This window comes from Hippichthys cyanospilos, chromosome 6 (genome assembly GCF_059441005.1).
Source record: "Hippichthys cyanospilos isolate Australia breed blue-spotted pipefish chromosome 6, RoL_Hcya_1.0, whole genome shotgun sequence".
Lineage (NCBI taxonomy): Eukaryota > Metazoa > Chordata > Actinopteri > Syngnathiformes > Syngnathidae > Hippichthys > Hippichthys cyanospilos.
Genome location: NC_142374.1, coordinates 1752501 through 1753793, shown reverse-complemented (window position 1 = coordinate 1753793; position 1293 = coordinate 1752501). Strand labels below are relative to the sequence as shown.

The 1293-nt window shown below is 41.5% G+C and overlaps 1 protein-coding gene across 1 annotated transcript in view; it reads left to right on the top strand.

Annotated features, from left to right (window-relative positions):
* Positions 1–637: 637 nt before the first annotated feature.
* dnajc24 (DnaJ (Hsp40) homolog, subfamily C, member 24) overlaps positions 638–1293 on the top strand; it is a 14568-nt gene continuing 13912 nt past the window's right edge. Inside the window, exons 1-2 of the mRNA XM_088417804.1 lie at positions 638–758; positions 1098–1201. Coding sequence (XP_088273930.1) covers positions 638–758; positions 1098–1201 — 225 coding nt within the window. The remainder of the gene's footprint in view (positions 759–1097; positions 1202–1293) is intronic.

The following is a 1293-nucleotide window of genomic DNA, read 5'->3' as shown; positions in this document are numbered from 1 at the left end:
CATATTGATTTATTCATCCGGTCTGATCACATTGAACTGCAAATCACGACTAAAAATTGATGAAGTTGAAATTATGGAGTGTATGACCCCAGTGAGAGAGGATGGAAGCACAGAATATGGGAGGCATGGATTTTCCTCACGCCAAATCCTCATTGAGAAAGATGGCTATGGTTCAATGTACTAACATTAGCAAAGGAAGATGCTATCACAGTGAAGATGGATGAAGTACAATGTGTCTCAACCACGGTACAAGGTACTCGCCAAGACACGTGGTTATTATGGGAGTAAGTTTCAGCAACTGAATTAAGCATGAACAGCGAGCGCCCCGATGTGCCACATCCAATATGGCAGCTTTTTAACGTCCAATTTGGAATGTAAGCCTAGTTTACAAATTTATATGACTGTCGTGCGCTTGTCTGTTGCTGACCGTCTGCGCATGCGGGTTGCATGACAATTCCGTGAGCGTAAAATAACGAAGTTGAATATAAATTAGGTTAAATAATATGTTTAACAGACTTTCAGATGTCGTGGTATACAGGCGGTGTTAAATTGTTATTGTGACCTGCTGTCCAAACCAAGCCATCTTTTTTTTTCACATTAACAGAAAAACAAACATTTGCGTTTACAGTTGGGAGTGATGTGCGGAACCTTTTCCCCCCTCCTGCGGACTAATAATAAGGGTGCACACCTTGGCTCGCAAGAATGGAAGTTTCACGGTAGCTCCATTATTATGGCAAGCGACAATAGCGTTTCCCCAGGTATGAACAGTTTAGACCAAATAAATGTGTATAATTTGCCAACACGTTTGAAGATGCCGGTTTTCCGTTTAGACAGAAGACAAAAAATCAAAATTGTTTACTTGTTCAAGCCATCCCTTCGACGTAAATTAGCCAATACTGCCAACATGTTCCCATGTGAAAATGCACGCCAAATTCATACTCGAACTAGCATTAAATGTGTTAAGCTCGGCAGGCATAGGCACTCAGCAAGCAACCCTAGTGAGGATAAGCGCCTATAGTAGATGGATAGAAGTTGATTAGAATTGTTTGCCTTTATTGGTTTCTGTTCATATACATAGATTGTTAATTCTACTGTAGGCATGTGTGATACGACAGAGAAGGATCTGTATGCTGTACTTGGAGCCAGTCCTTCAGATTCAGTCCAACAGCTCCGACATAAATATCAGAAGCTGGCCTTAAAGGTAACAAACCAACCAACAAATCTACCATACCGACCGTCCTACCTACCTACTCCGCTTGGTCGTTTTCCATCGAATACCATTGAAATACCATG